Here is a 12199-nt window from a genome sequence, read left to right as displayed (position 1 = left end):
TCTGGCCGCCAGGAGACGCTGCCGCCTCAGACGAAGACAGGATAGGGAGGGCGAGAGTCCCAGGCTGGGTGAGAGGATCCCTGGGATGCTCGCGGCTTGTTTCTGCCTAGCCTGTGATGTCTCTCCGCTTAATCCAGTACCACAAAGAACGCTATATGACCTCTACCACCCGCAATCGCCAAGTTCTCGCTCCCAACGCTGCACGGCCCTTTAGCGGCGGCCACTGACAAATCCGTCAAGCTGTTGGACTCGCCTTCCCCACCCTCTGACCAGTGGCTGGGGAAAAGGGAACCAGCTGGTGTTCTCAGAGCCCCGGAGCTGGGGCAGGGCGGGGCAGCGGCTCCCACGATTCCGAGGCGGCACACCTGCCTCCCCCCTCCCCCACCCCACCCGAGGGTTTGGGAACAAAGATGCTTTGTACCGGCCCGCAACCACCTCATTACTTCGTCTTGGAGACTGTGGCCTTCGTTCTCCCAGAACGAAGGTGTGGGGTGGAAAGGGACAGGCGCCAATCCCAAGGTAAGCATCAAGCTTGCCACCTGAGGCTCTGTAAAGGGTGGGGTGAGGGGTCCCGGTCCCCGGGAGGCGATTGGTCCTCTCGCTGTATCTCTAGACGTCCAGAAAAAAGGAGCAATGTGCCTAAGATGTCTGGATAAACTTCATGGATCCTTGCCCCGCACCTCACTTGCCTCTTTCTGGGTGAGAGGCGTGGGCCCGTATTTAAGTCTTCCAAAGATTTAATAAGGCTTTCTACCCTGTATTATGGCTTTCCAGGCGGTGCAGTGGCAAAGAATCTACTTGCCAATGCAGGAGACGCAAGAGACGCGGGTTCAGTCCCTGGGTCGGGATGATCCCCTGGAGAAGGAAATGACAACCCACTCCAGTATTCTTGCCGAGATAATCCCAAGAACAGAAGAACCTGGCGGGTTACAGTCCATGGGGTCACAAAGAGTCAGACACGACTGAGCAACTGAACACACACACACACATACCCTATATTAATTGTTTTTGTTTAGTCGGGTACAGTTCATGGGGTCACAAAGAGTCAGACACGACTGAGCAACTGAACACACACACACATACCCTATATTAATTGTTTTTGTTTAGTCGCTCAGTCCGATTCTTTGCGACCCCCATGGACTGTAGCCCGCCAAGTGCCTAGCGATCGAACCTAGGGATCGAACCCGCGTCTCCCGCACTGCAGGCGGATTCTTTACCGCTGAGCCACCAGGGAAGCACCCTGTACTAACACAAGCACGAAAGACAAGACCTCTCTAAAACAACTCCTAGACAGGGGACTGTGTCCCTCTTCGCCGCCTCCTTGAAATGGGCCCAACCTCAGCAACAGCTTGCAGAAGCTGGAGAGCGCTGCGGCGCTCAGAAGGTTAACAAGAGTTGGCTTTGAATGAAGAGGCGGAGACGCGACCCCATTGGTGAAAAGTTATCCAGGGGCGTGGCCTGTGAGTCTCTGCACCCCACCCCAACCTCCTCTGCACTTTGTACCTTTCTCGTCGCGACTGCGAAGCGGACCGGGACGGGCCGGGCCAGACCACACCAGACCTAGGGGGCGATGCGGCTGCAGCCCCTGCTGCAGACTGTCCTCTGGGCCGTGCTCCTCAGCTCCCCTCTGCGAGGGGGCTGTGGCCTCCGCCTTGCGGTCTACTGGAACTCCAGTAACCCCAGGTAGCCGGGCCGAAACCGGCGGGCGGCGAGCCGGGCCTGCACGCTCCCGGGCCGGGCGCGCGCCCGACACTCGCTCTGTGCGCGGCGCCGCCTGGACCCGGCCGCGCGCCGGGGATCCTTTGTTTGAGCCGGCGGGGGAGGAGGGAGGGGCGAGGCGCGCCTGGGGTCCCCTATGCCCGCCCGCACGCGTTGGAGGCGAGCGGCGGACCCCAGTCCCGAAGGCAATCGGTGGGGTCTCAGAGCCGGGAGCTGGGGGAACCTCAGCCTGCACTCCGAGCCCCGCCCCCCTCGCTTCTGTCTTGGGGATCCCCAGCGTTCCTCCGGCCGAAGCTGGGGCGAGCGGACTTGCGGGGCGCCGGGGAGGGGGTGGTTACTCTTGTGAAAGAGGGTTACTCTCCTGCTCGCTTGGCCTCCTCTTTGGCGCTCGCTCTTTCTCCTGAGCTCATTCTAGAACGCTTTCATCTCAGTCATTATTAGTCCTTCTATTTCTGTGCAGTCTCGGCCCTGCCCTTCTAGAGTTGAATCACCTTTAGGCAAGTCATCTGACCTCCCTAACCTCAGTTATCTCATCTGTAAAATGGGGTAATAATGTCTAGTACCCCGGGAAGTCAGGTAGACTGAGGTCATGCGTGTCCAAGAGGTAAAGACCATACAGATATAAACGACTATTTTCTGTTTCCTCATCTGCTTGCTTTGGAACCTGTATGTATTTTCCCTGTTTCCATGCTCCTCCCCAATTCTCCTTGCCTCTCTCTGCTTTCTCCATGTTTTCCTTCCTGATTTTCTACTTAAAACAATCTGTGACTCCGTTCATTTGGTCACTCACTAACATTTATTAAGCGTGTACCGTGTGCCCGGACTTGTGCTAGGGCGCTGGGGGTTAGAAATAAGACCTAGGCTCTGCCCTCTGGGATCCCGAAGGATCCCCGGGTGAGCAGGCTTCAGAACAGGTCATTACAATACCAATGCTGTATGGTGAGAGCTGTTGTCTTCTACCTCTGAATTCCTCTCTGTGTTCCAGACCAGTGCCTCTGAATGACTTGGAAGATTGGTTAAAAATTCAGGTTTCTACCCCCTAACCCTGAGGTTTCTGACTCATTCATTCCATTCCCAAATATTTATTAAGCATTTTCCTTGTGCCTGACACTTTTCCAGGCACTAGGGATGCCGTGGAACTAAACAGAGGCCCAGCTTGTGTTCCAGCGGGTCTGAGCTGAGCCCAGGAATCTGCAGGAATCTGCATTCCTAATCACAACTACAGATGCAGGTGGTCTTGAGACCACCCATTGAGAGAGAGCTGGGGGCCTTTCATAAGTCAAGTTGGGCTCTGTGTATGATGAGCATGGGGGTAGGAGTCGTTCGTGCTTTACTTGATGCAGGAGGGGTTGACTGTCCTAGGTCCTCCCACCCATACTGGCTCCCCCAGGGTCTCCCAAGAGGTGGAAGGGAGTCCTGAGGAGGCCAAAGAGTGGGAGATATGTGGAGAGGGCTCCCAGTCTGGCACTTTGTTGTCCTGGCAAAAAAAGGAGGGGGAGAGGAGGTTCCCACCATCCACTCTTTTTCTTTCTTTCTTACTATGGCATTCTTTCGGCATTGAATTGACATCTTAAAAAGGCAGCCTTCCTCTTTGTGAATCAGTTAAAGAGGATACTGTTCCCAGTCTCCATCTCTAGGCTGACTGCACTGTGGGCCCGGATCTGTGCCCCTTGCCTCTGTGCCCCAGCTTCTTCACAGCAGCCATCCACCTAACATTTGTCAAGCACAGGTACTACACCAAGGCCTTGTGTTGGGCATTAGAGCTAGAGAGGGGTGGCAGCTTCCACACAAAAGCTAGGGTGTGGGAGTGCCTTCCCACATTTGAGCCACGTGGTTATAGGCCCTGCAGTCCCTTAACCTCTCTGAAACTGTGCATGTTACCTCATCCATTTCTGGCACTCTTTGTCTCTCAAGAGTTGTCAGTCTGGGGAACTCAAAGACCTTCCCAAGCTGCTCCTGCTCCAGTGGGTGGGGGACTGGCTGGCAGGGACCATTGGGAAGGGGTATCTCTGACCCTTGTGCCCCCGGTGTGCTGTACCAAGGAGCCCCTCTGCCCTCATCTACCTTATGCCTGCAGGCTGCTTCGAGGAGACGCCGTGGTGGAGCTGGGCTTCAAGGATTACCTAGACATCATCTGCCCACACTATGAGAGTCCAGGGCCCCCTGAGGGCCCCGAGACATTCGCATTATACGTAGTGGACTGGGCAGGCTACAAGGCCTGCCGGGCTGAAGGGCCGGGTGCCTTCAAGCGCTGGGAGTGCTCCCACCCCTTCGCTCCCTTTGGCCCTGTTCGATTTCCAGAGAAGATTCAGCGCTTCACGCCCTTCTCCCTTGGCATGGAGTTCTTGCCTGGAGAGACCTACTACTATATCTGTGAGTGAGGATGGGCACCCTGGCCACCTCCTGGGGAAGGCAGGGAGGGGACTGGGACTACCTGCCATTGCCAACAGTCAAGGCAGAGAGCCTGAAGGGCAGGGAAAGGAGTGAAAGGACAGCCAGGCCTCGGAGGGGGGAGCGGGCAAGGGTCCAGGACATGGTAGGGGGACATCTAGAGTGAGCTGATAAAGAGATGGGGCAAGAAAGAGGAGCTGGGCAAGGTGACATGAGGAGGGATACAAGTGGGCACCTAGATATAGCCCCAAAATAAGGAAAAGCTTTCCAGGGAATTGGAGAGAGAAGTTGGGAGGGTTTTAAAGTGACTCTGAAGCATGCAAACTAGCCCATGCTAACTTCTTCCTTCCAATTTCCCACCACCCAGCAGTGCCAGCTCCGGGGAGTCCTGGCCAATGCTTGAGGCTCCAGGTGTCTATCTGCTGCAAGGAGGACAGTGAGTGGGTTGGGGCAGGGGAGCAACCCTTCTGGCTAGTGTGGGGCCCTCGGGAATGGGGGGGGGGGCAGTGGGAAGAGTCTGGGAGCATTAGACTCTGGGGGGCCTCTTCTTCCCCCTTTAGCCTCTGGGAGCCTCCGCTGCACAGTGGGAATGGCATCTCCAGGGGCAAGGCCCTCCAAGGCCTTCACTGAACTGGTGGCCTCTAATGGCACCTGGGAGGAGCCCTGCAAGTCGGGGCTTAGAGGTGGCAGATTATGGGAGGGATTGGCTAGTTCGAGAGACCCTGAACAAAGGGGTGGGAGTGACCAACTAACGGGCAGAGCAAGAAGGAGGCTGCGGAAGCAGGAGGACCCATCGGTGCTACCCCTCCCCTCACAGAGCCTGAGTCAGCCCATCCTGTCGGGAGCCATGGAGAGAGTGGCACGTCAGGGTGGCAAGGAGGGGCCACTCCCAGTCCCCTCTGTCTCTTGCTTCTGCTGCTGTTCCCAATTCTGCGACTCCTGAGAGTTCTCTGAGCCAAGCGGACCCTTCCTGACACCCCCCAGGAACCAGAGCCCTCCCAAGACTCCTTGGAGAGGGGCCCCTGCCCCCTACCTGAGCTGGGAGTGCCAAGCCAGACAGACAAGATAGAAGAGTGATGGGGAGGTCTGAGCTGACCCTTCCAGGTACTGGCCTCCTCATCATCACAGGCTGAAGAGGAGCCACAGGGGGGCAGCGGACAGCCCTGGGCACCTTGGGGCAGAGGCAAGACAAACATAAGGTCTCCATCGGCGGCTTTGATGCTCAAATCCCTGCCCTCAGGAAGGCTGGGACTTGATGGGATGGCATCCTGGAGCCTGCTGGGGGCCAAGGCGAAGACCTGGGGACAGGCGGATTGCTGGACCAGGTTAGGCAAGAAGCCCAGGCCTGCCATCTGTCCCCGGTGCCCTGTGGGCCTCTTCCCTGGGGCAGCACCTCACCTCCCCAGAGGATCACTCACTTGTCTTCTGTGAAGACGGACTTACCATGAGGTTGAATTTCATGCCAGTTTGTATTTTTGTAAGTGTCTGGACTTCAATAAACCAACTACCCATCTTTTTGTTGCTTTTTCCAACCTACCGCCCTCTGCCCTCTAGCTCCTTGCCTGACACTGGGCCCCCGGAGGTGGAGGGGATGGAGCGGGATGCAGGGTGGGTGGTGGCACAGCAGCGGAGCTCCCTGAAGTCTCTGCTCTCAGCATGGCTTGGCCTGACCCCCATGCCAGCTGTGCCCAAGCCATCCATGCCAGGCCTCAGTGGGCACCCCTCTGGGCAGTGTGGGGTTGGTGCCAGCAGCAGCTGTGGAGCTTGGCACCCTCTACCACCTCTCTAGCTGGTTTCCTGGGCTGGGGAGGGGACAGGTGCTCCTGATAGCCCCCACATACACTCTCGGGGCACTGCTCAAGCTGTGGCAGCACCAAACAGGATTTGGGGCAAAGGCAAGGGGTAGTAGAAAGAGAGCATCTGGGTTTCTGAATGCCTGGGTCCCTGAGAGCTGGATGTCCCCCCACTCCGTAAGGGCAGCCTGGGCGGTGCCTGGCCTAGAGCTGAGAAGGTGGGGTCAGATCAAAGCCTCCTTCCCCAGCGGCCTCTTTGTTCTTCGCTTTTATAAGGAGGAGGGGGTGGGGCCGAGGAGGGAGGGCCCCCTTTGCTCTCAGCCCCACTCTGTCTCTATCACCTCTGGCAGGCAAAGCTATGACGCCCCCCCAAGACTAACCAGTGACCAGTGACCTGGGGGGAGCCAGAGAAGGGGTGCCCCTTCCCCCGGTGCTATGCTGTACCCGCCCCGGTGCCCCACAGCTTCCCCTGGCACGGTGCCGGCCCGCCTGGCACCCAGCCAACGATCGATAGGTGGATGTTGTGCTGATTAGCTCGGCGGGGCTGCGGCGGCAAGAGGCGGCGTGTGAACATGCGCGTGGAGGGGGCGGCGGGCGGAGGGTGCTAGAGGTCCAGAGACTGATGACCAGGCCCAAACGCTTGAGGTTTTCGAACCCCTGCCCCACCCCTTTGCACACCTGGCTCACACCCCGTCCCTCTGGGTTGTTTCCATCGCTCTAGCTGAGGCCTGGGGCGGAGGACAGAACCCAGGACGAAGCCTACATGAGTTGACCCGCCCCCTGATTCAAGGCCACTTTCAAAATGCCGTATCTGTAGGTGCATGCTGGCGTATTCGTGTCAGGGCCCTCACCCCAAAACACGATTCTTAGCGGGGGCAAGAGACCAGAGTGAAGAGGGTGAAGTCTGAGCTGAAGCCTGAGCTAGGGGCTCGGTCTTCGGTCCTGTGTTCGAGTTCAGTCTCTATGCCAACCAGAAGGGTGTCTATCTGTCGCCGTGGAAACCGACTGTACTGCTACCTCCGCCCCTTTCCAGTGAAGCCAGAGGCGGCGCAGGCCGGGGATGACTGGTTAGACCAGCACTAAGGACTGCGGGCTTCGCATCCTGCTCCCAGCGGCCGCAGACACCCTCCCTTCGCGGACCAAGCCCGGCGCGCTCGCTCCCGAGCCTATAGCCGGCGCGCGGATCTCGCCGCTGATAACGCATGTGCGAAAGAGACGCGGGGCCAAACCGGCTTTCCCCACACTCAAGACACACGCCCTCTCTCTCAGGCAGACGCGCACACTTGACACAGACACAGGCAGGCCCTCGCCGGCTCCTAACTCCCTGCAGGTGTGAGGGTGGACACCTGGGCCGCCACGCACTTGGGCTGGGGAGGGAGAGGAGGCGGCGGGGGAGACGCAGCCCCGCCGGCCGCAGGCCTCTAGCCAGCCCCTCCCTACACTCACTTTCCGCCCAGCCTGGGCCTTGTGTGGACAACTGATTCAGTTGCGGGGCGCGTCTCCAAAGAAAGCGAGGGCCAAGTCCGCTCAGGGGGCCTAGACAGGACGAAGACTCTGGGCCGTCTTCCGGGACTGGGCCCTACCCATGAGAAGTCCTCGAGGCGTGTTCCCGGGCGTGGTTCCAGGAGGCTCGGCAGACCTGCAGGTTTTGAGGCGTCGCCGATCTCCCCTAAACTCAGCGGCGCTAGATGGCCGAGGGTGGGGCCCTCAATTTGCTGGGCTTGCCCTAGTCTCACCAGAATGATGCAAAAACCCCTCATCTTCGCATCAAGCTATGTCGCTGTTCCGAGAACCTTAGAGCCCCAGCCTCTGACCTCGATCCTGCTCCCCACTTTCTGGGGTTATAAGTCTTTCACCAGAGGCTAAACCCTAAAGTTTTGGTCTTTTTTATGTAATCCCACTGTTTTTTCTTCTTCCTTTTCAGTAATTCCTTCCTTTCCTTACTCATTCATTCGGCAAGTTGTGAGCTCCCAGCGCGTTCTTCTTACAGTCGGCCACACCAGCTGGGGTCGTCGGGGGATCCCCAGCGGTGACGCAGTTGGAGAGGGGCACGCAGACTTCCAAATAACCAATAGAATCCTTGGGCCTGGGGCATGAGGTCATCAGCGGTGGTGCCCATTGGTTCAGGCCTGGACGTGGAGGGGGTCCCCATAGCAACCGACGGTGCGTCCGAGCGTAACCTGGAGAGTGGTCTGCTTGTGCTTCAATGGCAGCTTGGGTGGTGCTTGGGTTGGGGGCGGGGAGGAGAGAGCGGAGCCCTGCTTCCCAGGTCCTGCAGTCCTAGCCCAACCAAGCTCTTATTTTTCTTGAGATCCTTTTACTCACTCAGCCGAGGAAGTTAGGAGGAGAGTATTGGCAAAAGCGCGGGGGTCCTGGGTACAGAGCTTACGCCACCCGCCACCCAGAATGTTAATTCTGAGATCCTCGCGTTCATCTGCATATCGTCTGCATCTCATTTGCATTCTCTTCATTTAAGGTCAAATTGGGCAGACATCTCCACATCCCCAGCTCTGTAGCTTGTCTGTATCCCAAATCTCTCCCTCCCTGGCTCTCTAATCTACCTCTCAGTGGTCCAGTTCCTTACCCCACCTCTGCTCCCAGCCTCCAGTCTCTCCAGGGGAGGGAGAGGGCACAGCCTAGCTAAAGGAGAAAGGATAAGAAGCCTGCCTCTCCCTCTGGATGTTTGGTGACAGATGGGGAGGGCTGGTCTGTACTGCCTGGAGACTACATTGGCAAAGCAAATGGTTGGGGGAGGTGCCCTGGGCTGAGTTGAGGGTCTCCAGGGCCAAATCACCCACGTGCCCGGCAGGGTGCTGGAACTAGGGATGCCTGCTTCCAGCTGAGGGGCAGGCCTGCCCACCTGTCTGGTGCCAGGGCAGCTTCCTTCCTCCAATTAAGCACTAATGATGTGTCATTAACCCTTACCTTGCCTACCAGCCCTCAGGTGGTACTCAAATTCATGGTCTCACACTGAGCAGAGGGAAAAAGGAGGCCCTTTGAGGAACCTAAGAGGCAGTAAGGTGAGGGGAGCTGGAGACAAGAAGGTGGGACCACAGGCCTGAGTAGCATGTACTAGTTATGCTGTGTGCTTCTGAGGGATTCTCAGCATGGGTGACTCACTATCAGAATCCATTTATTCTTCTGTTCATCAATTCCACAATTATTTATTAAGCACCTCACCTATGCCTATTAACTAAATACCAGGCTTCATGCTAGATGTTGAGGATATACACTTGCCTAAGTCAGGATCCCTTCCCTTAAGGAATCTTCAGATTACTTGAGGAGAAAAAACTGGCCAACAAATAATTAGAATGCCAAGTGCAAATGCCATCATGGAGCTGCGCAGAATGTGCTGTGGGAACACAGGGAAAGTGAACAGTCAGAGAAGGCTTGGGTGTTGAAGGACAAAGCTTATGGCATGGAGGGGAAGTGTAGAGCTAATCGTGCTTTTGATTCAGCATAGAGGTCCATGTTTAGCTGTGTCTTCAGGACCGCTGGTGTCTGCACTCCTCAGAGCTGTATGTTTTGCATCCATGTATATGTGTGTGAGTGTGTATGTGTGTCTGGATTTTTCTGTGTCTGGAATCCCTTCTCCCAAACACACATTGTGGTTTTATTACAGATCAATGTTTGCTGTGAAGCTCTGGCGCAGATTAGCCTGAACCTGCCCAGCCCAGGGGAGGGGAAGTGGAGAACCAGTGCTGGCTCTCTGGGAAGAGGTGGGCAGGCACCACCTTCACCACCTGGGGGCCCAGACCCTTGACACCCCAAGTAGCAGCAGGCTAGCCAAGGGAGACAAGAGTTGGGCCCCCAGGCTATGGTAAGCCGTGCCCAGGCCACAGTCCCTTCTGCCCCAGCTCCCCATAGATGTGGGGGTTATAGCCACCACTCCCCACCAAGATCTCAGGCCCCCTCCCCCAGCCTGTTCTTCTTCTGTCTGTGGAGGAGCAGGCCAGCTCAGACCTGTCTGCTGGCTCTCTCCCACTGGGAGCGGATCCTTTCCAGGGGACACGAGAGGGCTGGGGAATGCTAGGGCCTACTAGGAGGCCCTAGGTACTCCACCCTGGCCCTCTGCAGCTCTCTCCAGCCTGGATTCTCCCCACCCACTATGGGGTGCCACTTCTCTGGGTTTTGCCCAGACATAGCCATCTTTGCCAGGGAAGTGCTCAACCAGTAGGCAGAGGGTAGAGGCCAGAGCTATGGCAGTGAGGACTGGCCTGGGGATGGGTGGGGTGAGGAGACTGCAATGCTTCTCTGAGACTCTATCCCAGTTCCTTCTGTCCCCTTGCAGCCACTTACTAGAAAGCTCAAGTTTGGTGGCAGGAAAGAGAAGAGACTGTGGATTGAAGGAGAGATTTAGGGACTAAAAAGAGGCTCTGGGGTCTGAGAAGAAGGTCAAGGACCTCTCTTTTCACACTCTCAAGGATGTGAATGTCTCTTTGGCTGTAACTTCTACTCCCCCTCATTCTATCTGAGCTTTTCCTATCCCATCGCTATTCCCCAAGCCCAAGGTCACCTCTCCCACTATGACGGCTATTAGAGAAGTTTGGAAATGGCTGGGAAGAAAGATGAAAAAGAGAGTCTGGAGGTAGTCTAGGTTGGCAGACCTCAGGATAATAATAATGATGAGGCCTCCATCAATCAAGCACCTTGTGGGTCCTAAATTCTGTGCCCAATGCTTCCCAGACACGGATCTTTATCCTCATAACAACCAGCTCTTCAAGGAAGGGTGTTATTACCCCCAGTTTACAGATAAGGATACAGTCTTAGAGAATTAAGGTGACCAGCACAGCCTGTGAATGGTGGAAATGGAATTTGAACCCAATCCCATCCTGTTAACTGCCAAGCCCAACTGCCTCCTTCTCAGCTTTTCTAGAAACAAGCACATTCAGAGGACGCACTCAAACCTCCAGTGTAACACCACAGAGATGCCTCTCCACTTCAGGGTTCTTAGCTTGCTGGACTCATTTGAGGGGTCAGGGCATAACTAGAATCAGAGGTTATGATGCTCTGATCCCACCCATCAAGCTCTGAATCCTAACTTCCTGTGTCCCATGCACCAAGTTCCCCACTGTCAGTCATGTGTGTTGTTCCATGTCAACTCAAGGGCATTAAAGAACCACGTAGCCATGCTGACGCACACGTCACACTTGGAAGTCAGAAGACACATACATCACCCTCCTTGTTGGCACCCAGGGTCCCATGTTAGGACCATGCCAACAGGCTGCCTGCACCAGGACACACACGTGGGCCCTAGGCAAGGTGTGGAACCTGTGAATATTTCATGTCTGGAGCTGGTGGCTGCCTCTCCTGCTCACACACATGCCCCATCCTCCCTCTTACAGGCTCCTTGTTTGTTTGTTTAATGAATTATTTATCCACGGCCCCCCTTCCCTCCTGGCCTCCCCCTCCCCCAGGCCCTAGCCTCCATGATTTATTGAACATAGCTCGGCTCTGTGGTTGCCACCCGATGTCCCAGGAGCCGCCTTCAGCCACACAGCCTGAGTACTCCCTCTGCCCCCGACCTGTTCAGCTCCTTGCTTCCTTGACCCCAGGGGGTAGGGGGGGCGGCGGGGTGAGGCACCACATTTAGATAACTCCCAGGGGCCTGAGCTCAGTGCCCCTGGAGAGAACATGGCAAGCTGAGGGCAGAGGGAAATGTAGGCAGAGCCTGAAGAAGAGGAGAAAGCAGCCCAAGGCCCTAGAGAGAGAGGATCGGCCCCATGGAGAGAACCTCGGCTTTCACAGAGGCCCTCAGCCAACAGAGAGGTGGCAGTCACAGCCCAGGCCTTAGAGCATTTCAAACTGTAGACTGTAACCCATTAGGGGTGATACAACCAAGGAATTAATTTTCTGGGCCTGAACGAGCTTCGTATTTTTGTTTTTTTAAGAGTAGAACAGAAGAAAAATATTAGAGTGCAGCCTCTGTAATAAGGCTAAGTATTGTTTCACGAAACTTGTTGTTTCAATTATATGTGAATGTGTGTGTGTCTGCTGTATGGCAAATGGAAAATATACATCTTATTGTGGGTCACAGGAAAGATTTGAGTCACAGTTATAAACAGAGGCCCTACGCCCCATTGATGGAAGCCTGGGTTCTTCAATGACCCAGATGTCACATAAAGAGGCATAGGCTTCAGATCAGATCCCAGCTTGTAGACAGTGGCCCAGATCTTATACACAGAGACCCCATCCCTAGAGAAGCCCAGACCCCACGAATAGAGGCCTATCAACAGGCCTAAAAATTACAGCTGGAAGCACATCTCCTATATTCAGAACTGCCACATATGGGAGTG

The 12199-nt window shown here is 56.0% G+C and overlaps 1 protein-coding gene across 3 annotated transcripts; it reads left to right on the top strand.

Annotated features, from left to right (window-relative positions):
- Window positions 1-1369: 1369 nt before the first annotated feature.
- Window positions 1370-5573, top strand: EFNA4 (ephrin A4). Of its 3 annotated transcripts, none has more exons than XM_068964043.1 (4): window positions 1370-1683; window positions 3797-4092; window positions 4478-4546; window positions 5066-5573. In XM_068964043.1, the coding sequence occupies exons 1-4, from the start codon at window positions 1571-1573 to the stop codon at window positions 5185-5187; spliced, it is 600 nt and encodes a 199-aa protein (XP_068820144.1). In that variant the 5' UTR covers window positions 1370-1570; the 3' UTR covers window positions 5188-5573. The 3 variants fall into 3 exon arrangements, with proteins under 3 accessions (XP_068820144.1, XP_068820143.1, XP_068820142.1); XM_068964042.1 differs by having other exon boundaries at window positions 4928-5179; XM_068964041.1 differs by lacking the exon at window positions 1370-1683 and having other exon boundaries at window positions 2214-4092; window positions 4928-5179.
- The last annotated feature ends 6626 nt before the right edge of the window (window positions 5574-12199 follow it).

The sequence above is a fragment of the Capricornis sumatraensis genome, chromosome 2, assembly GCF_032405125.1.
Source record: "Capricornis sumatraensis isolate serow.1 chromosome 2, serow.2, whole genome shotgun sequence".
Classification (NCBI taxonomy): Eukaryota; Metazoa; Chordata; class Mammalia; order Artiodactyla; family Bovidae; genus Capricornis; species Capricornis sumatraensis.
The sequence above is the reverse complement of the archived record's forward strand: the minus strand, read 5'-3'. Positions and strand labels throughout refer to the sequence as shown.